Consider the following 23,824-nt stretch of genomic DNA (forward strand, 5'->3'; position numbering starts at 1 on the left):
AGAGTTAAAGGTGGCTGCGGAACAGTGGGCTTCTCTGAGCTAAGAGAAGTGGAGTCACCCTCTGTGCTTCTGACTTTAGGAACAGCTGAGGTCTGGCAGCATTATCTTTTACTGGTGTCTGTCAGCCGGACCTCATGTCCCTGGATATAAATTAGAAAACAGTAGTTTGCACCCTGCTGATGGCTGCCCATCCAGTTAGAGTCACTGGCATTTTCTCAGGGAGGGAGCAGGTGTGTTGTCCAAAGATAGTAACCACACATTTTTAAAAGGGTGGAATGTTCTGAATCCCTTCTTCCTTCCCACCTGATTAATCCATTTTTTAATGTTTGATTTCTTAAAGCCAACTGAAAGTGAAAATGTCCCTGTCCCAACTGCTACACCTGGGGTAAGATCAGTGACTAGTTCCCAGGGGCTGGGCCTTTTCCTTGAGTTTATTTGACCATGTCGAGTTTTCCACTGGTTTTTTCTGTATTCTCCATGATTGTCCTTCCAGAACAGTGTCTGCAGTGGTTTGCATTCATCATCAGTGTCCAGCACTCTTGGCCAGCCCAGCGTTCTCCTCTAACACAGTAGAACACGTGGACATGCATGTGCTGTGTGGATAGTTTTTTCAAACCCTCTGTTGTTAGCATGTAACTTTTCCTTTCATATCATGCTTTTTAAGGTGAAAAGGCCCTAGAAACACATCTTCAGTTCTTACCTCTGTCACCTTTGCATCTGTTGCTGTTTTTCTGAAAGTGTTGCATGTTCTACTTTCCATTGGGTTTGACCTCTCCATGATAACCCTTCAGAACTCTGAAGAGAGCAATAGAATCTCCATCACCTTTTTCCGTCTTTTCCGAGTGATGCGATTGGTGAAGCTCCTCAGCAGAGGGGAAGGCATCCGGACATTGCTGTGGACTTTTATTAAGTCCTTTCAGGTAAGAGCAAGCCCAAGCTTTCTGTTTCTTTGGTAAGTTCATGTGTAGGTCAGTGGTTGTCCCTTGTCCTGGGGGCCCCAGATACTCTCTTCCCACATTGACACTGTGTGGACCTAGGTGGAATGCTGGAGAGATCCAGCCCAGCACTGCTCGGGTCACTTGCCTTAAAGGAAGCAGAACAGAAAGCAGGAAGGCCCTGTATCTCAGAGATCTGGAACATTCCCAAGATGTAAAGAGATTTGAGTCTCTGGGCTCCTCAGTATCCCCAGGATGCCAAGTGGTGGTGGTAGTCAGAGAGAGGAGTGGGTCCTGCAGACTCCCTGGAGGCCAACAGCCTCACTCAAAGATGCTTTCTCCTCCTGTAGCTGCAAAGATCCTGTCTGTCAGCCAGTCTAGATACAACTAGAAATAATGCCAGCTGGCCAGGCCACTGTTAGGTTTCTGGTTATCCAGTGCTTACTGGGATTCGAGTTCAGGGCATTTAGGCCTAAGGCAGGTCTCTTTGATTACCTATGATTCCCCAGGCTGGCGCAACCCATTTCTAGTCTATTCCTGAGCATAACTGGTTTCTCCTGTATCTTCCAGTATCCTACCCCAGATATTCCAGTCTTCTGTATTGATTCAGTTGGGGAGAGGAAAATAAATATATTCCTGGTAAAAGGTGCACCCATAGTAGGGAAATTTTGGATTTATAGAAACATTATAAATTGAACCTTGCTTCTTCATTTTATTAGTCAACTATTTCATCCAAAACTCATAAATAAGTTCATGTGAACAAATGAAGCTTTCCAAAGATACATCAAAAAGCTGAAGTTTGCCTCTCACCCATCTCTGGGGTGATGAGTTTTAACAACCCAGTAAGCATTTTTTGACTGTAGGATCTTAACCGGTTAAGGGAAAAAGAGATGGCCCCTGGGGAAAAGGAAAGGTGCAAAAACTCAGAAAAAGTATGTCACAGGTCCTGCGGAAAAGAATGAGGTTGGAGGACTAAGAAGTGCGGCTCTTGGCACTGAGGCAGGGCAGAGGGGGACCCAGGCAGCCAGCTTCTGTCCAGGGAAGGCTTGAAACCCTCCCCAGCTGTACTTACTCCTGTGTGGACTAACTGCTATAGAATAGAATGAGCTCAGGCAATAATGTCACTCTTACTTTTTAAAGAAATTAGTAAACTTTTTTGAGATTTGGTAGATAATCACAGATTACTGATTCACACTGAGAGACTGTGCCAACAAAATGGTTAACTGGTAATCTAGAAGATAAATACAGATTGGTGTGGTGAGAAAAGCCCACAACTAACTCCATGGGACTCTATCAAGTAAGCCAGGGTAGGCTGGCAGTTGGGGTCCACAGCTGGTGCAGGTCTGGAGCTCGCCTTTGGGTCTACTAGTTCCTGACTTATCGATGAGCTCTCTCAGATAGGAGAGAAAGAGGATGCTTTCAGTGTGTATACTTGGAATTAGGCCCATCACATGTGGTGAGGGAGCAAAGCAGTGGAAGAACATTGGTTTAAAGGACGGGGGTCTGATCAGATGCACACACTTGTGTTGGGTGTTCTTGAAGAGAGCCTAGGCTTGGCGATCACCCAGCTATCTTCTTTTCTTCCCACCCTGACTTTGTAGTTCCTTCAGAAGTGTACATTTTATGAAAAGTATTTTGCATCCTGTAGCTACCATCAGAAATTGGTTCTTCCCCTCTAATTCTATTTTTAAGACTTCACCCTAAGGAAACGCTTCAGCAGAAGCAAGGTGGAAAATCACCTTGCATAATGATGTTTCTTTGCAACCTGATCTTTGCCCTGTGCAGACTGCCCACAAGAGAAAGTCCAGGCTTCAGAATGACTTGATCTTTAGTAACTTCACAGACAATTCCCATAATGGATTTAAAGCTCAAGAGACTGGTGTGCCTATGTTGAAAATGTTTAGGGTTAGCATACGGTGTTGACGATGGAGAGTGGTAACACCAGGCGTGTAGGGGGTTGGGTACTTGGGACTGTGCTGGGCTGGGATTAATATTTCTTCCTCATTGTGTGTTCCTTCACTATACCATATGGAAAAGAAAAGAAGTGTGTGGCCACTATGTACGTCTTCTTGTCATGCTGAACAGGCACAGGGGCCCAATACTGAGTCACACGGTTCCTCTCTTACAGGCACTCCCATATGTTGCCCTCCTCATCGCCATGCTGTTCTTCATCTACGCAGTCATTGGCATGCAGGTGAGTGCCAGGTGCTTCCTGGGAACCTTTTTTCAGGATAGCCCCAGACCTGTGGTATAATGTACCGTGGCCAGGAAAAGTCGAGAGACAAATGCATTGGCTTCAAAAGAGATAGGGAGATGAGAAAGATGTGGTCCCTCAGGCAGGAGCTCCTGAGGATGGAGGCTGTGCCAGAGGAAATCAGACATGAAAGATTGTGGACAGGTGAAGAAGTGACAAGTAAATCTGTGTGTTGTGGCATCCCCACCCCCACCCAGTGTCTTGGAAGAATTAGCTGGTTGAGAAAATTCATGGCTCATTTCAGTGGTGGTGGGTGATAGGAGACCACAGAAGAAGGAAGCCATAATTGTCAACGTGGAAGTCATGTTTTCTGTACTTGTGTAACTCAGAGGAGATTTGGTAATGCAGAAAGTCTGATGATATTCTGAAATGCTATTCCTTATCATAAATGGGATTCTTATTTGAAACAAAATTATTCCAGATTCTTCGGTTGGGACTGAACTGGGACCATTGTTGTACCTCAGCTTTCCGGAGAGTCATGGTACCAGACTCTTCTGTGACCATGGTCTAGGGACTGAGCTGCAGCATGCTTCCCATTCCTCCTGGGCTTGAGAAAGGGATTGGGTCTTATTAACAGCCAGGTCCTAACATCAAGTGTGCAGCTGTGGTGGAGGGCTCCATGGGTAGAGGGAAACGGAGAGTGGTATGTGGCTCTAGATGTCTATGTGGCCTTCTTGATTCTCCCCTTACAGATGCTGTCTTTCTGATAAGGGAGGAGCGTGAGTAAGAGAAATTGAGGTGATTCTAGGGAAAGAGAAATAGTGGCATTTATTTATTTATTTCCTGGAGACACAGAAGTATTTGCAGGTCTCTAGGAATCTTACCAGGAGTTGGGAAAGGAGTGGTCCTACTCAAGCCCTTGTAATTGAGCCATGTGTGATGGATGCCATGCACCAGGAAGGGTCTTGTGTAACAGACAAAGAGGTACCTCAGAGCCTGAAAACTACATCACATACCCCACCCCAGGTTCTCCTAGCAGGCTTTGGCCAGGCATCAGGCTCTTCCTAAGCCTCAGGAGAAAAGCGGTTTGCTCACTGGCCACTGCCCTGGAGGTGCAGCTCACTCTCCTTCTGGAGGGTTGCAGGCTCCTGCCCACTGGCACCCACTTTGTTCCCAGCCTGATATTTCATTTATCTACTTGCCATTCTTCTTTTCATTCCCTAGGACACCTGTGCTGTGTCACCTTTGCCCCTTTGCAGGTGCTGGTCCCTGTGCCTAGAGCACTCTTCAGCTTCTTTCACAGACTTCTGTGAAATAAGTAGACAGACTTCTACATATTCTTCATTTATAAGCATAAATGTCACCCCAACCCCTCATGATCTTTCCTGACCCCAAGTCCCTGGATTTGGGTAGATGAGCCTGTTCCCCACTTCCCTGTGGGTCTGGACCGTCCCACACTTACCATGTGAGGTTGTCATTGCCTGGTTATCTTTGTAGTCTCTCCCCAAAGCAGGGACTTCTTAAAGATGAGACTGCTTGTCTGGAGCACCATGTGCTCAGTGTTCAAGCTAGTGCCTGGCACCTGGGTGTGCCCAGAAGATCTTTGATGAATTAACAAAGTGCCAAATCCCAAGAAAGCCCCAGTTGGTCAAATCTGTCTTCATCCTAAATTCATGAGTGTTGTGTTTTTTTTTTTTTTTTTAATGTGACTGTTAGTCAGCTTTCTGTCACTATAATGAAATATCTGAAACTTAGAGAAGGTTTATTTTGGCTCATAGTCTTGTAGATTCTAGAACATGATCCATTTGGCCCCACTGTTTTGAGCCTGTGGAGAGGCAGCACATCTTGGTGGCAGTGAGTGTTGAAGAAAAAGCCTATAACAGCATGGCCAGGAAGTAACAGATGAGGGGCCAGGGCCGTGGGGTCCCCTCGGAGAGCACACTCCCAGTGATCCACCGGCCTCCTGCTAGGCTCCACCCCTTAAAGATTCCACCACTTCCCACCAGTGTCACCCTGGAGACCAAACCTTCGAAACACAATCTTTAGGGGACATTAAAGACTCAAACTGTAGCAATGACAAACTCTATTTTTTTTCCTAATAACATCTCCACCTAGATGTTCGGGAAAGTTGCCATGAGAGATAATAACCAGATCAATAGGAACAACAACTTCCAGACATTTCCCCAGGCGGTGCTGCTGCTCTTCAGGTGACAGAGTGTGTGGGTGGTGTTCCTGGGCAGGTAGTGCCAGTGTCTGTCTTTCTCTGGGCTCAGAGTGATACAGGACATGTGTCATATCAGAGCAGTGTACCTTTCCCAGTAATCACAATGGCTTTTTGCCTTTGCTTTATATTCTCGAGAGAACTAGCATTTCAACCACAGAAGGATTTTGTCGTATTATTAAAACTGCTGGGGCCATATAGGTTGTGGCTGGGAGTTGGAAGTTTACTTATACCACCAAGAAAATTGTGGAATACCTGTTTATGCATGAAAGTGTTTACCAAAACACAACAGGGATGACAGAAACAAGCAGAAACACAGGGGCCTTTTGCACAGCCAATAGGGAACATACTAAGATGTTTCAAATTTTATGGAATTGTTTTTGGCCCCAGTTAACTTTGGAAACCAACTATCTTACAGCGAGAACTTTCTAGAAATTGTAGAAGCAATTTCTCGTGTCTCCAGCAAGTCATTTGCAAACTGGGTGGTTCTTTCTTTGAAACAAAATTAATCAGGAATGATCTTTTAAAAACTACAATATGAATGTTTAAAGTAGAGAAGACACAGAAAAACAGATATTCATTTATAAAAAGAAAAATTAGTATATTTATATCAAATGATTGTTATAATCCAAGAGGCCAATATCAGGACCTCTGTGTGGGAAGGTGCATTTGAAAGTAAGTAGAAATTTCAGATTCTCAGTAATTCAAACTTTTACTTAAAGTTTATTCTAATTAAGAATCCCCCCCCTCAACAGTCTAAGCCTTAAATCTCTCCTTCACCTACTAAAGCCCTTTCTCGATCTAAAAAGGTGTGCAACCGGGGAGGCCTGGCAGGAGATCATGCTGGCCTGCCTCCCGGGGAAGCTCTGTGACCCCGAGTCCGATTACAACCCTGGAGAGGAATACACGTGTGGGAGCAACTTTGCCATTGTCTATTTCATCAGCTTTTACATGCTCTGTGCGTTTCTGGTAAGCAGTCACCACAGCTCTCCTCCATTTTCAGTGCCTATGTGGCATTTGGGGTTCAGACTAGTGACATTGCCCTGTCAAACTCTGCAGGAAAGTTGACGTGCCTGGGCTCCTTTGGCAGGGGAGATCTCATTTAATCAGGCTCATGCCACTGCCACCATGGTTGTGAGCAGGGATTGGGTGCTCACTAATAGGCTGGGGACAGTTACCAACCATCCCAGCTTCTTGGGGCTTCTGGTTCCTTTCTAAAATTTCAAAGCCTCTGTACATGGCTTTAAGTGACTTCAGAGTATGAGTTATCTGGTGGCAATGAAATTATGAGCTTTCAGTGAGCTTCAGAACACCAGCTAATGCATCCACCCACCCCTCCTGGGATGATTCCAAGCCATCCAAGAAAGCTAAAAGCCTTCCCTTTTAAACATCACCCCCAAGGGAAAGGGTTTATAGCCCCTTTTGGGTACTTGGAGATGTGGGTTCAAATATCTCATGTCCGTGTAATTAGGAGGCATATAGCAGAGTCTAACAGTGCATCCCACTACAGCTGAAGTTCCCCCCTCTGATTTCCTTTTTCAGATCATCAATCTGTTTGTGGCTGTCATCATGGACAATTTTGACTATCTGACACGGGACTGGTCTATTCTGGGGCCTCACCATTTAGATGAATTCAAACGAATATGGTCAGAATATGACCCTGAGGCAAAGTATGTTGGAAAAGAGTTTGCCTGGCTTGGATGGGCTATTTTGGAATGTCAACTGTGACTTTTGTGGAAGGTGGAGTGGGCTGAAATCTCAGGTCAGCTTCCACTGTCCCCCGACCTCACATTGTCCTTTGCTTTCAGAGGAAGGATAAAACACCTTGACGTGGTCACTCTACTCCGGCGTATCCAACCTCCTCTGGGGTTTGGGAAATTATGTCCACACAGAGTAGCGTGCAAGGTGAGCATCCTGTTTGTGTGTCTGACAGCTTCTCTTGTGGGGCTCACGATTTCAGTCCCTAAACACTCAGTGACACTCAGCCAGGCCTGTGTGAGGTGCTGGGAACACAGAATCCCAAGATTCTCTGGACAATTAGAGCCCATGGGATCAATATAGATGTGTATGTACATATACATGTGTTTGTGTGATGATACGTACCTGTGTATGTACACCAGGGTCATATAATTTGGAAACTGAGAATCCCACAGTCTCATCAGCAAGCTGGAGACTCAGGAGAGCTAGTGGTATAGTTCTGCCTGAGTTCAGAGGCCTGAGAACAAGGGAGCTGATGGTGTAACGTTCAGTCTGAGGGCAGAAGGCTGTTGGCACACAGAATTAACCATCACAAAGGTGCTCCCAAATACCTGCTGAGTTGAACTTGAAGGCTAACAAGAGAAGGAATGAGGGATGAACAGAATAAACACCCCAAAGGGACGCGATTGTCACCCAGTATTGGCTTTCTCCTGAGGAACTTTTCTTTCCACTTACAGAGATTAGTGGCCATGAACATGCCTCTCAACAGTGATGGGACAGTCATGTTTAACGCAACCCTTTTTGCTTTGGTCCGAACGGCTCTCAAGATCAAGACTGAAGGTGAGCATTCCCTGGAAGCAGGACAGGTGGCAGAAGGGGAAGGAGTGACCGCCTCTGATCTTGACTTTCTCAACTGGGCTTTTTCTAGGTAAAGGGAGCCCCAGGAAGGAGCAGGAAGAAGAGTGGGAGTACCTATGAGCAGGAGGCCACCCTGCCCTCCCTCAGTCCTCCCTGTCCTTCCTATCGGTTTCACTTTGTCCCAGAGTGTTTTGAGTCAATTTATTCTGCTTACTACCATAGCAGGAAAAGTAGGCAAGTACAGGGACAGAGACAGCCATCTCAAGTGGGCTCACTCCAACTGTCCCTTAATATTGTGTGGTCTGCAGTGAGGAAATCTGCAATTCTGAGCTATAGCTTCTTTCTCTCTAAAAAGGAACTAAATGCACCTATTCCAGGGACAGTCCTCAAGGGGACTGAGGCACTGTCTGCGGAAGCCCCTCTGTACCCATAGCGCACAGTCAGTGCTTGGGGAATACTAGTAGGACTAGCATCTTCCTAGGTGGGCCCTCAGCGCTCCCACACTGAACTCTGTTCAGATGTGGTAAAACAGACCCTGGAGGGTGGCACAGTAGCCACATCAGGGGTGGACTGGAAGGTAGATGACAGCCTGCTCAGCAGTGAGCGAGAGGAAGGGAGAAAGTGGAGACCTTGAGGGAGGCACTGGATGGAGGAGAGGGGAAAGGAGGCAGCAAGGAGCATGTGCCAAGTGAGGGGACAGGTGTTGTGTACAACCCCAGGGCTCTATCTTCTAGTCTAAGGTATGCCTCCTGTGGCTGGCTTGTCTACTTAGCCACAGGCCAGCCCCTCTAAGGGTTCCAGGAGGCAGGATGGTCTTGCATGCCAGCACATTAGGTGGGAAGATGATCCATATATAGGAACAGGTCAAGATTATATGGCATCTCTGGGTATGTGCAGTAGTAACTGAAAGCTTAGGCTCAGTGACTTCCCAGCTGGGCCCTCGCCTTGGATGGAAGTGGACTGGGGGCAGCCAGTGAAGAGGGAAAGGCCTCTGGGCTGGAAGCAGTGGGAGGGGAGTAGGTCTGGGCTGTGGGGGATCAGAGTCCAGAAGTCCTGAATTCCAGAATAAAACAGGAATGTCCCCACCGTGGAGGGACTTCCCCCTGGGTAGGCTCCTTTAATGTAGGAAGAACATTTGACCCTGGCTGGGGAGAGCCTGTGGGAAGGAGCCTCTGCAGAGGCAATGTGTTCTTCCAGCCATGCTTGGACTGGGCAGAGTGGCGAGGGCAGGGTGGGGAGTTGGGAAACAAACAAGGCTTGCTTCCCTCTTTTGCTTTTTTTTTTTTTTTGCCTTTATACATGTACTTTTTTTGCATTACAATTCTTATTATACGTATATACCACATTTTTTCATATCTCTGTATATAAAGTATGTTGACACCCATTTCGCATCTTCATACATGTACTTTGGAATAATGATGTCCATTGCATTCCTCTTTTGCTTTTTGGATTTAGGGAACTTGGAACAAGCTAATGAAGAACTTCGAGCTGTGATAAAGAAAATATGGAAGAAAACTAGCATGAAACTGCTTGACCAAGTGGTCCCTCCAGCCGGTGGTCAGTGTAATCTATTTCCTAAGTAGTTCTCAGCCAGGGCTTTGGTTTAGTGATAGCAGCTCCAGAAAGCCCAGACCTTGTTCACAGAATGCTTTAGGTCTCAACATTAGGCCAACACTAGAGAATCCTTGGCCATCCGGTATGATTATTTGGGGGCAATACAAAGACAATTCAGTGGGAGCCTTCAGTGGGGAGGAAACCAAGACTCATGTGGCTGGAGCAGGGGTTTGCTCATTGGTGGAAGAGTTAACATTAGAGAATAAGATTGCTGTTACAAATGAAAATCCTAAAATATATATATATTTCTTTTGTCCAAAAAAGAAATAATCAAAATAAATCCATCAGCATTTTGTTGAAAACTCATTTAAAAAAATGGGTAGTTTTCAGGAAATGTTAATTTTGAAATGTTCTTCTCAAGACTGAATTTACCATCATAATTACCAATAAAGTAGAATTTATCCCCAGCACTACAAATAATTAGAAACAGAACTAACAAGCATGCTTATTTTTCTTTTGTTATTTATCACAAATTAACTGACTAAACTTTTTTGAATTTATATATATATATAAAACGTCTACGTATTTTATATATATATATATATATATGTATATATATATACACACACACACACACACACACACATATATGTGTGTACTGTTTTTTCCATTTTCATTTAAGTACACGTGGACTTAGAAATTGAGGTGGTTGTTTTCAGATCATTTTGTTTTCGAGTTTTAAAGGTGCAGGATCTGCTTACCCAGTGCCACCCCGCCAGCATTTTAGCCACCCCTGGCCTGGGCACAGTCATCATCTTGGGGGGGGGCGGGTTGTAACCAGAGAACCTTTATGGTATCACTGCCCCAGCCACTTTCGAGGCTGGTCTGGCTCAAGTGTGGAATCTGACTCCAGAACCTGGGCCAGGATTGTAGCCAGGGCCGCTCCCTCTGAGAAGGTGAGAGCCTGTGGCTCTGTCCCCCGAAGAGTTCTGCTCCCTAATTTGCTTCTCGTGGAAGCAGTATGAACTTTCATTACTGAAGAGAGCCGCCCGCAGCTGGAATGGCCACTGGCTCAGAGATGGGGAGAATGGGCCCAAAAGAAATGATAAAAGGAAATGAAATAAAGTTCCCACCCCGAGAACCCCTGCCCACGGGGGAAACCGATGCTGCACATTTAAAACTCCTCTTTGGTTTTCGTTCTTTTCCTTTCAGCTGCATTTCCAAGTGCTCGCATGGCTTAAATGAAGTGCTTTTTTGAACTGTTGTAACAATGTGCTTGAGCTTTCTCTGCAGCCTCCATTCCTTTCAACTCTCAGTCTTTCAGAATATTCTGAAGCAATTCTGTTTTAGGGTGGTGGCATGGAATCAGAGTTATCTCTTGCCAACTGTATTCCCCTACGATATTTCTTGAAATACTGATGCATGCTTCAGAACAGCAGGCCACACCTGTCTATGTACATGTTCCCCATGGGAGCCCGAGGACTCGCTCCTGTCTCCTACCTCACATCTCTTGAAATGCCACTTTCATTAAGACCAGTCTTACTCCCGAATTAATGCCCATCCATCCCCCCACGAGACACACTTGGAGAGTGGCACTCACTTTACTCTGAAACTTCATTTCTTTCCATCAGAAAAAAGTCCAGAATTTGGTTCAGTCTTGCTTGGAAAAGCTGATCAGCTTTTAGTCCCACTAAGCTTCCCATTGAGGCTAAATATTCTTCCCCTTTCTTGGTCCATAGCTGGACCTGGATTTCTCTATTTGGATTGGGTTTAGGCTGTCAGGTGTTATTCTGTTCCACAGTGGTAGCAAAAAGCACTGTGATGCCTGAGAAGGAAGGATTGTGATGCCTGAGAGGAAACAGAATGCTCCCGAGAGTCCATGCAGTGTTGAATCTCATGCCTACTATAGTGCTTAGCAAGGCTTAATCTCATATAAGCACTATTGCCACCAGAGATTGCAGGTACTCTCAGGCATCAATGGAAAGTTCTGGATAGGACTTTATTATCTTTGTCATTTGTTTGCATTTCCTTTTATCTTCCAATAGACCAGTGTTTACCACCCTTTCCTGTTTTGTGACATGCTTAGAGAGTGATCATGTGTACATTGCTCCAGGCAAAACAGATGAGTAGCTCCAGAGGGGTAAGGGTGTTGCTATCCTCCATGCCATACCCTGGTCAGAGAGCACCAGAGTGAGCAAGGTCAGCCTCTGCCCCTGAGTGCCTGAGACTGGCTAATGTGGAGTGTCAGGGCACCCCTCATGACCCTGGTGACACAGCAGAGTGGGATGTTTGTCTTAGAAGTCTTTTCTGGTGGGAAGGTGATGTGATCATCACTAGGTTATCAGGAGCTTCATAAAAAGGTGATGTCAGGAATGAGCTATGAAGTACATGTTGGGACCTTCCTTTCCCACTCTTGGAACCCAGTGGTCTCCAGCGACAGCCTGACCACTCCCTGGTCATCAGTGCTGAGCTGCCGCAGCTTGGAATCTTGGTTGAGATTCTCACCTTCCCTCTTCAGTCTCCTCTGCCATCCCATGGACTGTCTGCTTTCTCTTGAGAAGCTTTCTCTCCTCCCCAAAAGACCCTCCTGCCTTTGAACCTTCATTCCTTGAGCTGTATCTTTGGCTCCTTGGTGGCAAAGAGCACCCTGAGCTGACCCCATCTCTCTCCAGTCCTGGGCCCAGAAAGTCTCACAGCATTCTTTCTTTCTGTTCTTTCTGTCTCTGTCTTCCTAAACAGTGACTTTACTTGTGCTTAAGAACTCTTCTCTGGGTCCAGTCTCCCAATTACCTCAGCACCTCAGTGGAGATGACCAAATGGCTCTCGAATCCTGCCCTGCAGAGCCTTGAGAGGGCCTGCCTCTGCTCTGCAGGCTGAAGAGAGATAAGGTTTAGCCTGTGTTTGCAAGAAGCATCCTGGTGTGGAATGTAGGTAGAGCCACTATTATTCCTGGGGACCCACAGAGAGGACTCGGAAGCCTGGAGTAAAGGACAGCTGTGGCACGGCAGCAGGAGAATCCCCCGGGGTCCCCTGGATGAACTAGCTGGGCAGCCCAAGAAAGGGATAAACTTGCACTATAGGAGAGGCAGCTCCAAAGAAGCAGGTGGCCAGACCTGGGCTGTCTGGAGGGAGATGGTGTAGAGGAGAGGACCTAGGCTCAAGGAGAACCATTGCCCTGGATTCGGATTCTGGCTATACTGACCTGAGCAAGTCATTTAACCTGTCTCTAGCTGTCAGGGGCTGGAGGTGAGCACATCCACTGTGCCAGAGTTGTCATAAAAAGGTCTGGAGACCCATGTGGAACTCCCCAGACAACTGGTATGGTACCTGTAGGTGCCCGGCCACAGGGACCAGCTAGAGCTCATATTCTAAATGCACCCTGCACCAAATGGGCGGAGACTGGAAAGCAGAGTGGGGAGTGAGCTGTGAGCCCTGAATGGCCTCTGCTTGCCTCTTGACTATGGACGGTGCCTCATGAGACAATGTAGACAAACCCAAGACCAGTAAGGCCCATGTTCTCACAGGCAATGCACAGCCCAGGGTTTATGTTGGCAGCTCCTGCACCACTCCAGGACTTCCCTCGTGAGGTTTAGGAGGAACATATCACTTCTCAAGCCAGAGCAGCCTCTGGCAAGGAGGGCTGGAGCAGCTAACCAAAAGAGATGGGAATGATCAGGGGTGGGACCTCCCCGTAGGCACTGAAGGAAGCCCATCCAGAATACATTAGTTGATGTGGGGGTCCCAGGGACCACCATGCTGTCCTGCTCTAGGATGCACTTCAGTGGGTGCTGCTGGTGGTGTTACACAGTGCTCAGACCTGAGTTTGACTCAAGCCAGGGGGCTAAGTGCCTTGTGTCTGCCTCAGCAGTCCTCTCCTGTAGGAGACTTATCTCTTACAGATGAGAACACAAGCTCAGACAGGTTGAGCCCATTATCCCCATCAGTAGGTGACTCTTGCAAGGACAGCCTGGCCCAAAGCCTGAGGACCTGCAGCCATTCCCCCCTCCTAGCCTCTGAGAGTCATATTCTGTGGTCTTCAGTCCCCCATTATGTGCCCCCCACCAAAAGGTGGCCTTTGGCTTTCCACCCAGGAGACCTCAGCACCCTGCAGAGATGGTGGCAGGCACTCCTGGGAGACCTGGGGGCACGTGGACATGTCTAGGGTGGTTTACCTTGAGACAGCCAGAGCCTCTATTCTGCCTCATGCATCACCTTTTAAATTGTCAGCAGGGTTCTGATTCCCCAGTGATACACATTGGAGGTTGTTTCTGAACAAAGCAAAAATAAGCCCAGCTCCACTCTGAGGCTAGTTGGAGCTGTCACTGCAGAAAACTGGCAATTCTGAACAGAGGGTGGGGGAGCATGTGAAAATCTAGATCTGCAGTCGCTTTCCTGAACCTTCCTCTCCTTCCAGGCTTTTCTATGTCATCTTTCTAGGTCTCTATTTTAAGGCATAGGGATTTGGGTGGTTAATTGCCATTGATGTTTATGGTAATTACACATGCAAATCCCTATGCACAGGGGTGAAAATATGGCCCCACTAAGCCTTTTTTGTTTTGTATCTTTTATTTTAAGCAAATAACCAAGATGGCATTTCACAGTGTTACTAATATGCTGCGCTATTAAACTCATAATGAATATATTACTTTCTGCAACTTTTGAGTCTCGGTTCATTAACAGACACTAGTTTTGAGCCTTATCTGCTTTGCAAAGCCTTGCTTTTTGCTAGATTGAGCATCCCCTGTTGTAGGCTGAGAGCTCGGTGCCTTCCGCACCATCCCGCCCCACCACCCCTGCCCCAGCCAGAAGCAAGTGTTTAGGCTCTTGGTCCAAATGTGCTGATTCGGGAGAGCTATGTCTGGTCTCTCCGTTTAGATGATGAGGTAACCGTGGGGAAGTTCTATGCCACTTTCCTGATACAGGACTACTTTAGGAAATTCAAGAAACGGAAAGAACAAGGATTGGTGGGAAAGTACCCTGCGAAGAACACCACAATTGCCCTACAGGTGAATTGTCCTCTTGTTTTGTTCTCTCTTTTCACTAACAATGTTACAAGCTTATTTGAAACACTAGAGAGCTGACCATTCATGGTTGAGCAGTACCTCAAGGATTTTGTTTAAACTGGGATACTGCACACTCCCCCAAATGTGGACTGGCCATTTCTGGGCCACAAGGTAAGTGCTTCCTCCCCTTGCCTTCTCCACTGTGCCTTGCACCTGCCACCGCTGGCCCATGTGCAGGGCCCCCAGGATGGCCATGGCAGGAGAGGAGTGAGTGCTGCCCTCACACCCGGCCCCCTCCAGTCTTCTCCAAAGGCAGTGTCCTCCAGGCAGGCACACCTTCCCGACAGCCCTGCGCTCAGCTCAGGGTCCGGCTGCCTAGTGAACAGCTTTCCATCTGAACGCAAGTGCTTTGTTTTGTTTCTGTTTGTTTCTTACCCCACTGCTTGTTGGTTTTTGGTCCATTTCAGTAACATTCATCACTTCCTAGTGTGTACTGTGCGTGTGTGTGTGCGCTCGCGTGAGTGCATGTGTATGGTGTGTCTGTTTCTGAGTGTTGTCTTCTGATGGCCGTGAGGCTTGCTGTGCAAATGCTGCTCTTGCATCCAGGCCAGCCTTGGGCCCCTCTCCCCTCCTCCAGCCCAGGCCCCACCCTAGGTCCTGCCTTAGGCCCCTAGACATGTGAATGTGGTATAAGGAACCTCAGCATCCATGCATCTAAGGGTTATAGAATCCTTGGGAAGCCCAGAGCTCTGGGTGGGAAGCCGGTGTGCAGATGGGAAAGGAGCTAAAATGGAGACTTGCAGGAAGGGGGCTGGGAAGAGTGGTCTGTGGCCTGTGATGGGGAAAGCAGGGCAAAGAGGGATGGGAAACTGCAAAGGTCAGCAAGCGGTCAGCAACCAAGCCCCGTCATCTCTGCTACCTGGAGTGCTTTAAGTACATTTTGAGTAAGATGAATTTCTCCTCTTTTTTCTTTTTTTTTCAGTTTATGCCAAAATTACTTTTATGGCCCTATTGTCACATGTCTCAAATGTGACCTCACAGGTGTTGATAAGGTTCACCCAGCCTTGTTCTGTGTTCTAAGTGATGGTAATTATGGAAGTGAAGACTTGTCTGTGATATTGTGAGAAAAACTGTGAATGAGAATGGTGGTGAATGAGGAATGTGAGGAGCATGTGTATGTGGTAGGCTAGCGATGACCTTGCATGACAGTGACGGCTGATTCCTGAAATCTGTTTGGCTCAGCTGGCCATACAGTGGGCATACTGGTGGGGCAGGTGGATGCTGAATCCTACTGAAGACAATCTCTGATCTTCTTGCTTTGATCATGTATCGTTTTGGTAGCTCAGCAAGCACAGGTTCAGTCACATGGCTTCTTGCTGTCTCAGGTCAGAGGATCTGAGGTAAGCCATTTTACCTGTGTCCTGCTGATCTGGTTGGCCCTTCTCCTGGATTGCAATTCACAGCTAGCCTTTAGGCAAAGCGAACTGAAAAGATGGTGTTTTCGAATTGAAACAGGTCTCTGGTTCATACATTTTGGGGGGCAGAATGGCTATATCAGCCTCCCGCAGAAGAAGAGATTAATATGCTTTTGGAAGACTCTTCCCTTGGTAGCCCTTACCCAGAAGAGGAGGCTGGCCAGATTTCTGAGATCAGTGGGTACCTTCTGCTTAGAGGGAATTGTCGGCTGTTCTTGAAACTTAGATGGTGGGGTCAGAACTTAACTTTCTAGAGGAGAAGTACATCTTTCATCGATGGCATGTGTCAGAATTTACGGTAATCAGCTTAGCTCTGTCATGGAACTTCAATTTTCTGTGAAGGGCGTGGAGGACAAACACTTGGGTGCAAGGTTATTAATATTCCGAACCCCTAAGACTTCCCAGTTAGACAGTTTCAGCACTTGCTCCGGGGCTAGATGTAGTGTTTGCTGTTCTAAAACATGCATCAACAGCACATGGCCGAGTAATCACATTTCACCTACGGGGTTTACTGAGTCTTGAGCTAAAGGTCCAGATGGTGCTGACACAGCACCATCTTAACCCAGGATTCTGGGTTAAAGATTCTATGGCATGGTGTTCACATAATGTCCAGGGTTTTTAATCTCCTAAATGTTTTTCATTTTCTAGGAAGTTTCATTTCTTGAGTGAAATTCAAATTAGAACTTGAAGTTATTCAGTATTGCAAGCTAGACGCTACCAACACATTTTCACACGGCTCCTTTGGGATTGGAGGCTAAGTCTATAATTTATGTTGAGTACACAGCGTAGACAATTAAGTTGTGTTCATAATCTTAACAGATAAATTCTGAAATGCATTTGATTCTGAAGCAAACATTAAAATAGATTTTTTTTTGTCCCCTTGAAGGATAATTCTAATTACATTTTTGGCTTCCTCTGCTGTAGAAAGGGCTCTAAATGTGAATTGTTACTCCACGGTTAATTAGCATGAGGGGGCTTTCCTTCCTCATGATGAGCTACTCCTTGACAATGTAGCAGAGGGGGAGAGGGGTCAGCGTGGGAGGAGTGTGCTGACTGCTCTGCTAGGACGAGGACACCCGTCTCTGGGGAAGTCCCTGAAGGTGGGCATGCCTTTGGGGAGGAGGCCACCTGCTGCTCCGATGTTGGGGCACCATGGCTCACGGATTGAATGCTGGTGGGAGTGTGGCATCCGTGTGAGCAGCGTGCATGCTGGTGCTGTGGAGAGTGCGGTCACTGAGCTTTGAGAACTGGGCACCCCCGGGCACACAGAAGCGCGCGTGATCTTGAACCCCATGGGCTCCATCTGATCTCCCTCTGTTCAGACCAACTGCAGACTTGCCTTCCCCGCTCGAGGGCTCGGCTCGAGGTGCTCCCACCTCCAGGCGCTCCCACCTCCGGGGAGGGGCTCGGCATCCCGTGTCCTCTGGCCTCTGTGATCTGAATGAGTGTGCGGTTTCCATCCATTCATCCCCCCCATCTCCATCATGAAAACCAGCCTTCTCTCCAGCCCCTTTCCCGAGGGAGCCCAAGAGAAGCTGCGCCAGGCCTTTTAATTTTCTCACTCATCTTCCCACGCCACATTCCCTTTAGTTTGACTCTGGCATTCGCTCTTCATTCATCGTTGCTACATCCAAGGGGCTCGCGAGTTCCCACGAGGAGCCAAGAAATAAAGGAACCCAGCCCTGCAGCCAGGGAAACTCTCAGTCCCCTTCCCGCCAGCAGCAGTGTGCCTGGACTGTCCCCTGGGGACCTTCTGGATGAGGACCTGTGCAACTTAACAGGCACCGATGAGTCCAGGGTCCCTTCAATAAGAAAAAGAAAAGAACCCAAAGTGGGGACAGTTTTGTTCATTTCTCTTTCTTCCCAACACTTAAACACCTCCTTTACTCTGGGGGGTTCTGCAGAGACTGTGTCCCACCCTCATCCCAAGTGGTAGCCTGCCCATCTATCTGAGTGACAGAAAAACTCTGGAGGGAGAGTCTTTTTACCTGTTTGGAAGTTGGGTTTCAAGACGAGACTGCTTGTTTCTAGCCATGCAAAATTAGGTAGTTAGGTTGGAGAGCTTTGACAGCCTGTGGCCGGGCCACCAGATGGGGCTGCAGGTGGTCAGGGGAGATGTGGGTGGTGTGTCAGCAGCAAATGGTCCTTGGTCCCCTGCTGTGCCTTGATGCGGCCTTGGGGAGCCTTGGTGCATAGACAGGGGGTCCCCCCCAGAGGTTCAATCTGTGGAGGACGCTGTGGCCACACACCCCTCTAGTCTGAAAAGTAGGGAGATTCTTTTTTAAGAGCATGATTCTACCTAAAGCCGTAAGTGGGCTCTTTTTTCATTTTTTTCCTTTTTTTAATATAAGAGGAGAAGAGATGCTAACAGATGAGATTTCACTGGCTGATTCGTTTGTTTCAGATGCTTGAACGGATGCTTTAGCGTTTTCTGCCTGAGCTACGGCACCAAGCTGGTTAGTCGGAAGGCGTGGTGGCTAAGGCCTTTGAAAGGGCAGACTCTCACGTGGGCTAATTTCTACTGACACAGCATTTCGGGAGAAATGCAGGCGAGCGCAACCCCAAGGCCCCGGGGAGACCCCTTCCAAGCAAGGCACTCCTCCAAAAGGCAGAAGCGGGGCCCTGGCTCATCTGCAGGGCCACGGCTGCCTGTCGCGGACGCTGCTCACGGTGGCTCCTTTTCATGGAAGGGAACGTACAAGTTTTAACAGTTGCCCTTCCAAGCAGAGACTCAGAGAAAGGGAAAGAGAGAGAAAGAGAGAGCAAAGGACAGGGGCAGCCGCCCCACAGAGAAATGAAATGAACACAACTTCCTGATGCTGGCCAGTTAAAAAAAAAAAAAAATTATAATAAAACAATTAAGCAGACCTGCCTAAGGTGGGCAGCTGACTCTGTTCCAAAGTCCTGCATCCCTAGTTTGCCCAAACTCCCAAAGACTGGCAGGCCCCTTGGCGCTGAGCTGACAGAGTTCCTTTTCTATTGCCAGTACGTCATGACCTCCTGACCGCCCAACCCTGCTCGCTGCGGTGACCCAACCCAGAATGCAGTGAGAAGTGGACAGGCCAGGAAGCTCAGAGACACCCATTGAAACTAACACATACACCCGCATGCCCAAACCAATCCAGGCAACACCTCAGGGTCCATCTAACGTGTCCGCGGGAAATGCCACCACACCCAACCTCATCTAACATTGTCCGTCTTTAATTCGCGCTCAGAGCCAGTCTGGGGATGCCTCTTTGGAAGCAGTGTGGTCTAGTTTCAAGGACACCGGGAGTCAGGGAACCTGGGTTCTAGTCCCAGCTCCAGCGTTCACTTGCTGCGTGACCTTGGGCAAGACACTTAACCTCTCTGTGCCTCAGTTTCCCCATCTGTAAAATGGGGGTAATAATGTCGACCTACCTCACAGGGCTGTTGTGAGGAATAGCTAAGTGATTGTAAAGCACTTTGAACGTATAATTGCTTATTATTAAGACTTCAACAATAATAATATCATATGCCTGTTTACTACCAGAACTTTAAGAAATCCTTGTTTTCCTTTCATCTCTTTTCTGTACTGTAGTTATCCACCGAGAAAGAGAATTCTCCCCTTTTTCAGATATCTAGGAAATGCACAAAGACGTAAACGAAGGTGACTCCACAGGTTGCATTTTTTTTGTATGGTAAGAATAGGAGATTTTTTTTGCCCAAGAGGCATCTGGTTCAAGTTCTCAGTGGTTTCCAAGTACAGGTCAAGGAGTCTGTACCTCTTATGCTGATGCCCAGAGTGGCCAAGCAGAATTTTTAAATTAATACTCGAAAGTGACCTTAGTGCAAAGGTCATGGGGAAGATTCTAAAAATATCGAAGTGTCTGAACTGTGTAGAGAAAAGAAGGGCTTTGTGATCCCCTTCCACTCGCCCTGGTGTGTGCAGACTGGCGTGTGTGCACGTGTGTGTGTGTGTGTGTGTGTGTGTGTGTGTGTGTGTGTATGAGGGGGTGGAACCTGAGGTGGAGCGGTGGGGAGGGGAGAGTGCAGTCTGTGGGCAGCCCTGTTCCTGACTGAAGTGGACCATTCTCCGGGTGCCCTGGCAATGCAGGAGCCCTCACGGCCAGGCAGAGTCTGAGAATAGAGGCCCGGGGCGGGGGAGCATGCTTCCTTATGGCCTGGCCTGGCCCAGGCAAGATTGGCAAGGGCCCTGCCAGTCTCCTGGCCATCTCCAGGGAAGCCTTTGTGCCTATGACAGTGTCCCTTGACCATAGTGGGTCACCGTACTAAGTGGTTCGTCCTTCCTGGACATCAATGGACCTCCTGGCCTCACTAAAAAGATGGGCCCAGCTCCAACTCTGCTCCCACCATGCAGGCTGGACCAAGTCTAGGAGTCACTGGGTTTGATGGACTCTTAGAGCAGTTCTGCTGCTTGACAGGGCCCCATGGGCGGGGATGTGGAGGAAGGGTTCAGAGCCAGGCAGCGCTACCAGTACAGCTGACCACTTGGAAGACGCATGCCTGCATCTGGTCTCGACACTGTACCCACAGCTGTCGCTCCTAGCACCTCGGTTTCCCACACCCTGCCAGCAACATGGCCTCTCTCCCATGCTCCTTTGCAGTCTGTTAGCCAAAGGGCTGATTCCTAGCCTAGCAGAGGGCCTCTGGGATCCTGCCCTAGCCTGAAGTCCTGCTTCTATTCTGCTTGGGGTGTGTTAAGGTATAAGAATCTACTGAGAATTAACGCATCACCCCTGAAAGGCCTTCCCACCTCAGACAGGTGACCCCTCTGCTTGTCTCTGACCCATGCTGATGTTGAGCACGGCACATGCTCACTGCCATCTGCATCACCCTGTCTCCAGGGTCAGTGTGAGCAACTATGTCTAAATCATGTCTGGCAGAAAGGCCCAGAGCAGTTCTGATGGTTGTGGTTATGCAGGCTTCTCTCCCCACGCCTTGCAAATAAGCAAAAGCTGGAAAACAGCAACTTTCTAGGCAGGACATAGACAAGGGAATCTTGCCTCACTTGGGTCTGGCTGTGCTGCTGAGCTGTGGCATTGGGTGATAGTAGCCAAGGCCACTTTAGGAAAGACGACCAGCAACTGGGAGGGCTGCCTCCAACTTCCACTCACAGGGGGAGTTGGGCTTCCTGAAACTTGGTTCACAGTCAGGCAGCAGAGAGACCTCTGTCATTTCTCAAAAAAAAACCTCTCCCACAGAGTACAGCCGTCCAATATAGAGGAAGTTGTCAGAGACTACTTGAGTTTATTATTCAGAGTCTTCACAGACACACAGAGCAAACTTGGTATTCAGCACCAGAATCCATAGTGCTAAACTCTTAAGCTCCTGCATAAAAAAAGGTCTCACACACCAGAATCCATCACAGGAAAGCAGAGGTAAGATTGAGTAACAGGCCCTTCTCAAACAGTACCAATACTGTGGTTTGACCCACCTAAAAATTAACCCACAGGACTGTGGTACTGCGTTTCATATGCTTTCTGGAAGGGGGACTGATCCATCTGAGATTAGGAAATGCTCAAAAATCTTTGGGGAAAAAAAAAAGTTAAGGCAAGTTATGGAGTGATAAAAATCTCAGTTGCTGTCATGTTATAACATGTGCCCAGTAGCGCTCAATAGCCCAGGTGTATCAGGGTTCAATTATGGATAGGAAGGAGCCTGTTAAACTTAGAGTCCCAAGGTGGGTCGGTACCTGGGTGAATTTGTTCTCCTCAGCACATCTTAGACCTCAGTAGATAGAGGTGTCTCTTTGGGATAGTGGGAGGGCCTGTGTTTCTAAGGTACAGTAAAAACAACCCAAAAGAAGTGGCAAGGTCTAGCTCTGAGAAGCCACTGGAAGGGCAGAGGGGAGAAAGGTCAGCAGAATCACAGAAACCTAGATGAGGCAGAAGGTCTGACCCCTGAGGCAAAGGTAGCATTGCCTGTCAGAGAATGGATTGGGTGGAAGTTCTCAAACTTTTTGATCTCAGGACCCTTTTCTCATTCTGAAGAATTGAGGATCTCCATGTAGCCAAACTAACTGTCTTAGAAATGAATACTGAGAAACTTTAAAAACACAAGAATATGCAAGCACAGAGGTACTGGGAGAGGCCAGCACCACATCTTGCAGCCTTTAGAAACCTCACCACCCTCTCGTGAGACAATATGAGTGCGTAAGGAAAGTCACAGTGACCTCATGGACCCCTGAGGTATCTGGGGATACCTAAGGCCCTTGGACCACACCTTGAGAACCATGGCTCAGGGGAAATGATCCAAAACCCCCCTTAAAGGCAGAGAGTTCCAGAACCTTCTATGTCACCCATGTTCACAAAGCTCCCACATACCACAACCCTCTCCTCTTTAGCCCACTCACCAAGACCTGGGGTCACCTGTGTCAGTGTATCCAGCTAAGCTTAGGCCTGTGGCATGGCCAAGTCTCACTGTCTGTGCTGATCTGGAGCAACAGTGGTCTGAAATAGTGCATGATAGAAAGTGTGTTTCAAGATCTCGGCTCCTCTTAGCAGCAGAACTGAGACCCTGGGTATGTGCCAGACAGGCCCAGCTGCAGAGATGACCTGTGATCACCTGTCATCCCCGTACTGACACAGGGATGCGAGAGCTCTGCTAAATTAGTCAAAAGAGGATTGCTCTGTGTGTGCAACTGAGACTCGATTCCCAGGCTTTCCCAGTAGATGCAAAGACTGTCTTGCTGGAGGTCCACGTGAGAGTTTGGGAGAGGTAGGGCCAGTGTAGGATCATGGGAAGAACCAGCCTAGGGACCAAGAGTCCTCACTGAGACCTGACACTAGTTTGGGTGTATAATTTAGCAAAATGGGCATCCTCTTGGCTTGCCCTTTTCCTCAGAATCTGCTGGAATACCAGTGCGTAGCTCTCCATGATGGAAGTACATGCTGTGGGAAGGAAGTTATGATTTTGCAGCTTCTTCGAAGCCTCCATTTTATATAGTGCTCTTTGTTTTTCAGGAAACTAACAGTATTTCTGATGGTGGTGTTAAAACTATAACCAAGAATCAAGGTAGAAAGGGCTGGGGATGGAGCTCAGCTGTAGAGGGCTTTCCTAGCACATGTGAGGCCCTGGGTTTGGTTCCCAGTACTGAAAAGAAGAAGAAAAAAATCAAGGTGGCGCTGAAACAGATAGGTATCTTAGATTCTTTACAGGGAAAGTCGTGAATTACTTTAGGTAATCCGTTTAAAGTTTCCTTTGGCTTTTAGAGTGACGATGTCTAACCTGGTTTATACGGCTTGGCACTGCCCCTGGGGGAACTCGCGGGGGCACTGTTATCACTGACTTCTCAATGAGAGTACCAATCGCTGTGGATGACTAACAGACTGTCATGCCCATGAGTCTAACCTTTTATGTCTGACTAGTCACAATGGACACAAAGGCCACACTGTGACATTTTCCCTGGAGAAAAGCAACGACAAAAATAAGGGGTGTGCCCGAGCGTGCAGAGGAGGCGGCGGAGGACAGCCTGTAGATGAGCAGGTTTATTCCATAAGAATTGAATTTCCAGCTCTTTTTTTTTTTTTTTTTTCCTAATGGAGCTAGTCTAAAATCGTCCCTTCCAATCCAGTGTGGGCCAGCCTTGCAAAAGAGTTAACCAGAACTTGTCATTAGGGAGATGACAGTGTGCAGGGCCAGCCTTGGCTGAGTGAAGCCTGCCCGTGGTGGGATCAGTCTGGGGACTGCACACCCGGCACCCACATCCTGAAGATGGACAGCCAGGCCCCGTCCCAACTGGAGACTTTCCTGTCTTTTCTGCACTGCTACAGCGTAGGTGCAGGGCCATGGCTGGGCGACGGTGTGGGTGTGTGCATGCTGTGGTGCTGTGCAGGCCGGCAGAGGGCTGGTGTGTCTGCGGGAGCTAGTTTAGGGGGAGAGGGTAGAGAAAGCCTTTCACATGC

At 47.9% G+C, this 23,824-nt stretch overlaps 1 protein-coding gene across 4 annotated transcripts in view; it reads left to right on the forward strand.

Annotated features, from left to right (window-relative positions):
• The window catches only part of Cacna1d (calcium voltage-gated channel subunit alpha1 D), a 324,259-nt gene that overhangs the window by 287,345 nt on the left and 13,090 nt on the right, over positions 1-23,824 (forward strand). For 2 of the 4 annotated variants that reach the window (XM_076837232.1, XM_076837154.1), the window contains 10 exons: positions 341-385; positions 792-920; positions 3,064-3,129; positions 5,245-5,336; positions 6,160-6,319; positions 6,893-7,020; positions 7,159-7,255; positions 7,786-7,888; positions 9,362-9,463; positions 14,336-14,466. In XM_076837232.1, the coding sequence (XP_076693347.1) occupies positions 341-385; positions 792-920; positions 3,064-3,129; positions 5,245-5,336; positions 6,160-6,319; positions 6,893-7,020; positions 7,159-7,255; positions 7,786-7,888; positions 9,362-9,463; positions 14,336-14,466 (1,053 nt within the window). The remainder of the gene's footprint in view (positions 1-340; positions 386-791; positions 921-3,063; positions 3,130-5,244; positions 5,337-6,159; positions 6,320-6,892; positions 7,021-7,158; positions 7,256-7,785; positions 7,889-9,361; positions 9,464-14,335; positions 14,467-23,824) is intronic. The other 2 variants (XM_076837374.1, XM_076837316.1) reach the window with 1 other exon arrangement.

The sequence above is a fragment of the Callospermophilus lateralis genome, chromosome 1 (genome assembly GCF_048772815.1).
Source record: "Callospermophilus lateralis isolate mCalLat2 chromosome 1, mCalLat2.hap1, whole genome shotgun sequence".
NCBI lineage: Eukaryota > Metazoa > Chordata > Mammalia > Rodentia > Sciuridae > Callospermophilus > Callospermophilus lateralis.